Genomic DNA, 4697 nt, shown 5'->3' with positions numbered 1-4697 from the left:
ATTAGAGTATATTTTGATTGGGTTGCAACTTATTTGACTAGTTTTGGAGCGACGGGCATCAGTTTGAGGTGTTAGGGAGACTTTGGAGCCGGTTATGGAATTTCGGAGCGAGGTAAGTCTCCTTTCTAACCTTGTAAGAGGAAATTTATCCCATAGGTGAAATAAATCAATGTGTGCTCCTATTTGTGGGGGCTACGTATGCACGAGGTGACGAGAGTCCGTGCGTAGCTACTATTATGCTTAAGTTCGGGTAGTCTAGGACACAAAAGCATGCTTTACTTGTAATATTTGCAATCTTGTTGTCAATTTAAAATGCTTAAATCATATCGAACTTTGTTAATAAATTTCTAAAAGTCTAGACAACGTTTTCTTGACTTTTAAAAAGAGAAATTTCCTTTTCCTTGGATAATTGCCCCTTGATGAATTCTTGATTGATTATTTGAATGTGTTATCTTTTGTGGAATGGGCCGAATGCCTCGGTAGATTAAATAGATGCATCTATGGACCGCGCCAATTCGATCCTCTCGCATTGCACAGTTTAACTATTACGTTGGATCGGGTCGTACGACCTCGGCATGATATGCGCATGCTTGTATTGCTTGCCCTGAAATTTATGACAATTGATATGGCCTCACTGGCCGGAGATATAAATTGTTAAAAGATGAAAATAAATTTGGAGATTCCTTAATTATAAAAGAATTTCTTACTTACTTCAAAATAATGAGCTTACAGCCGTTCTACGAAAGCCAGACTTAATCATACCATTGGTATTTTATTTATAGCCCATAGTAAGTATTCGAGTCGACCCCTCATCACTATTTCTTCGGGGTTAGACAGGATACTTAAAATGGGTGTTATTTTCGTACTCATACTACACTTGGTGTACATTTTCTTGTATAGGCATATATGCATTTAGTGGCCTTGTGGACGCAGCGGCATGGTTGACATGGGGACTTAGGTGAGCCGCATCTTATGTATGATCCGCAGCCAGCAGAGTCTCCTTCAGAATATTGTATTTTCTTTACTGTCCAAATTTGTATTCCGGACAGTTATTATATTTTATTTTTAAATTCCTAAAAAATGCTCATGCACTTGTGACACCATGTTCTGGGATGATTATGGGATGTTCAGTATTGAAATTGGAAAACATTGTTATCTATTCCGTAAATTCATCTTTTACTAGTTAAATTCAAGTAAATTTATGATTTCAAAAATATTAAAATACGAATTTAATTGACTATTTAGTGTTGGCTCGCCTGACAGTGGTATCCGGCGCCATCACGACCTTTAACAGATTTTTGGTCGTGATAGTTAATTTGAAAACAATAGGATGATGACTCATTCAGAGGAAATTTCATCATTTTCTGCATGTCAAAAATTACTCTCTCCTCATCAACTCGCAATATGAATTGTCCTTGATGAACATCAATGTTCGCTCTTCCTGTTGCGAGAAATGGTCTACCTAAAATTAATGGTACCTCAGTATTTTTTTCCATTTCAAGTACTATAAAATCTACCGGGAATACGAATTTATCTACTCTAACGAGGACATTTTCAATTATTCCTTTGGGTCTTTTAGTACTTTGATCAGCTAATTGAAGAGATACACCAGTATCTTTCAATTCACCAAGTGCTAATTTCCTAAAAATTGAAAAATTCATTAGATTTATTGAAGCACCTGAATTACATAATGCTTTTCAAAGTGAGCACCTCCCACAGTACAAGGAATTGTAAAACTTCCTGGATCACCCAGTTTCTATGGAAGCTTATTTTGAAGTATAACACTACATTTCTTTGTAAGCTTAACCGTTGAAACTTCTTCCAATTTTCTTTTACCTGACAAAATTACTTTGAGAAATTTAGCATATGAAGGCATTTGTGTCAAAGCTTCTGTGAAAGGTATGTCAATGTAAAGTTGCTTTAAAATATCCAGAAACTTTGAAAACTGTTTGTCAAGCTTTTCTCTTTTCATCTTTTGGGAAAAAGGGAGGGGTACATAGTGTGGATTTGTCATCAATTTATTTTCTTGTACCTTTTTTTCTTTATCTTTTTGTTCTTTTAGAAGTTCAGAGTCTCTTTTATTCTTACCTTCATTTACCTGTTCCACTTCTTATGGCTTTCCTTGTCTATCTGCATATGGATTATCAAGAGTTTTACCTGACCGCAGAGAGATGGCTTTGAGGTGTTCCTTTGGATTTTTCTCGGTGTTGCTTGGTACATCACCTTTTATTTGTCCAGACATGAGGGTTGCTAATTGGCTCATCTAGATTTCTAAATTCTTGATGGCTAAACTTTGACTTTCAACCTTCTCGTCAGTAGCCTTAATGAATTTGTACATCATGTCTTCAAGGCTTTGCTGATGAGCTCTTTGGGGCGGTTGTTGATATTTCTGGAAATCTTGTTGCCCTCTATTTTGATATTGAAAACCTGGTGGTCCTTGCACCTGTTTCTTTTGATTGAAAAATCTTTGAGGATTTTCAGCATCATTTAGGCTACTCCATTGGAATCCCGGATGTTTTTGTGCCATGGGACTACCGAATGGATAACTAGTTATATAACCAATAATAATTACTTTTTCTTCATTTTGCGTTGAAGCTTGAAACTCATGATTGGGATGATTACCTCCACAAACATCACAATTCTCGTGTTGAGATGATGATTGAGTATTTACCTGAAAGGCCTTAACCTTTTGTGTCAGAGTTACAATTTGTTGCGCTAATGAATTCCAAGCTTCAACCTGATTGACTCCTGCTGCTTTCTTAATAATCATTCTGTCAGAGGGCCATTGAACATCATTTTCTGAAATTTTATCGAGCAATTGCATGGCTTCTGCAGTAGTTTTGCTCATTATGGATCCTCCTGATGTTGCATCAATAACATTTCTAGCAGGGGGTTTAAGACCATGATAAAAAAATATATAAGATGTCAGGATCTTGGATACCATGGTGTGGGCATTTTCTTAACATTGCTTTTAATTGTTCGCATGCTTGGTATACAGATTCAGAATCTGTCTGCATAAAATTATTGATTTCTTGCTTCATTTTAAATGTTTTTGCAGGAGAAAAATATTTATTAAGAAATTTTTTAGTCATTTGGTCCCATGTAGTGATTGAACCTCTTGGCAGACTTCGCAACCATATTTTGGCTTTACCTTTTAATGAAAAAAGAAAAAGCCGCAACCTGATAGCATCTATTGTGACTCCATTATACCTGCAAGTTTTAACTAATTCAAGAAAATCAATTAGATGAGTGTGAGGATCTTCACTTGCATCACCAGTAAACTGACATGACTCTTGAATGGTTTGAATCAAGCCTGTGCGAATTTCAAAGTTGTTTGCTGCAATTGGTGGTCTCCTCATACTTGATTCTCCTTCAAAATGATCTGGCCTTGCATAATCTCTGAGTATTCTGTCATGTCGTGGAGCTACCTCATCAAACTGTTCTTCTACTTGATGTGGTGGGAGTTGGTTGTTGTTAAGTTCTCCGTTCTCCATTTCTTCTTGTGAAGAAATTTTAGATCATGATACCTGTTCTTTTCGCAATAACCACAAGGATTTTTCAATTTTAGGATCGTATTCAACTAGTTCTCTTAAGGAGGAACGTGTCATACACTTCCTGAATTGTTTTTATTTTTTAAGCACAAAAGTCAAAATAATTAGAAAAAAAAATTATCTCAAATAGTAGTAAAACAATTAATCTTGTAGTAGATTTTTGCCAATCCCCGACAACGGTGCCAAATATTTGACGAGTGTCTGGCGTATATAAAATTCTGACTCATACTTTGTCAAATTATAATATAGAAAGATATCAAACCCATAGAGATTGGTTTATCTATTCTACAGATCTTTCTTGTTTAATTACTATTTGAGAAAACCAGAGAGAGTTGAGTGGTGAACTAACAAACTAAAAATGCATGAATAGAAAAATAGAAAATGGCTTGTTTTTTACAAATATAATAAAAGGTGTTGGGATCCTGACTTCACTTAATTTTTTAATTATATAATAGATATACTTATTCTTCAATTTCTATTTCTCACAAATGTATAAATGCCTCTCTCGATTACATTTATATATTATTAATTAAATTGAATAATTAATTGTACTCCTCTCGGTTATACAAATTAATCGACAAAATAGTAATATTACAAAGTCAGAAATATATACTTGAACTAAAGCATACTCTTTTTTAGTAAGTCCCTTTCGGTTTCCCTACTTGTTATAACTGATTATTACAATATTTATCTCTTTCGATTACAAATAAGTGTAAAATCATTTTTAACATATAAGAGCTAGATGTCACTAAATAGAAGTTAACATCTATCAATACCAAAATTTACTATATTACTTCTTCCGCCTCTTTCGATTTCAAAATTAGTAAGAAGTTAATATGTAGTACGAAATAGATAGATGTTACAAATTAAATGACACCTAATATCTATCAGGCATGTGAGATTGAGGAATAATTTACTATTGTATAAAAATATTAAGATCCATCATTCTCTCAACACATGATAGGCTACTCAATACTGGAGCTAGTATTGCTAATGAAAATATTCTTGTCCATTAGATAAGAAAATAGAAAGAAATATTCAGAAAGAATAATTCTCCCTATTTAATTAAAAGCAGGATATAGAGTAATTTTCAAAGCTAAAATTTATTAGGAACTAGAAACAAAAGCCACTGTAATGACTGGGAAG

The 4697-nt window shown here is 34.1% G+C and overlaps 1 protein-coding gene and 1 non-coding gene across 2 annotated transcripts; one reads left to right on the top strand and one right to left on the bottom strand.

Annotated features, from left to right (window-relative positions):
- Positions 1 to 1241: 1241 nt before the first annotated feature.
- LOC142167956 (uncharacterized) lies at positions 1242 to 1972 on the bottom strand. The gene is made up of 2 exons (XM_075228597.1): positions 1837 to 1972; positions 1242 to 1678 (listed from the first exon to the last, which is right to left on the bottom strand). Exons 1-2 carry the CDS (start codon positions 1970 to 1972, stop codon positions 1242 to 1244), a joined length of 573 nt encoding a protein of 190 aa, XP_075084698.1.
- Positions 1973 to 2937: 965 nt separating this feature from the next.
- On the top strand, positions 2938 to 3044 carry LOC142168541 (small nucleolar RNA R71). The gene has a single exon (XR_012698395.1). It is a non-coding gene; the product is annotated as a small nucleolar RNA R71 (small nucleolar RNA).
- Positions 3045 to 4697: the final 1653 nt, after the last annotated feature.

This window comes from Nicotiana tabacum, chromosome 13, assembly GCF_000715075.1.
Source record: "Nicotiana tabacum cultivar K326 chromosome 13, ASM71507v2, whole genome shotgun sequence".
NCBI lineage: Eukaryota > Viridiplantae > Streptophyta > Magnoliopsida > Solanales > Solanaceae > Nicotiana > Nicotiana tabacum.
Note: the sequence above shows the minus strand (reverse complement) of the source record. Positions and strands in the feature narration are given on the sequence as shown.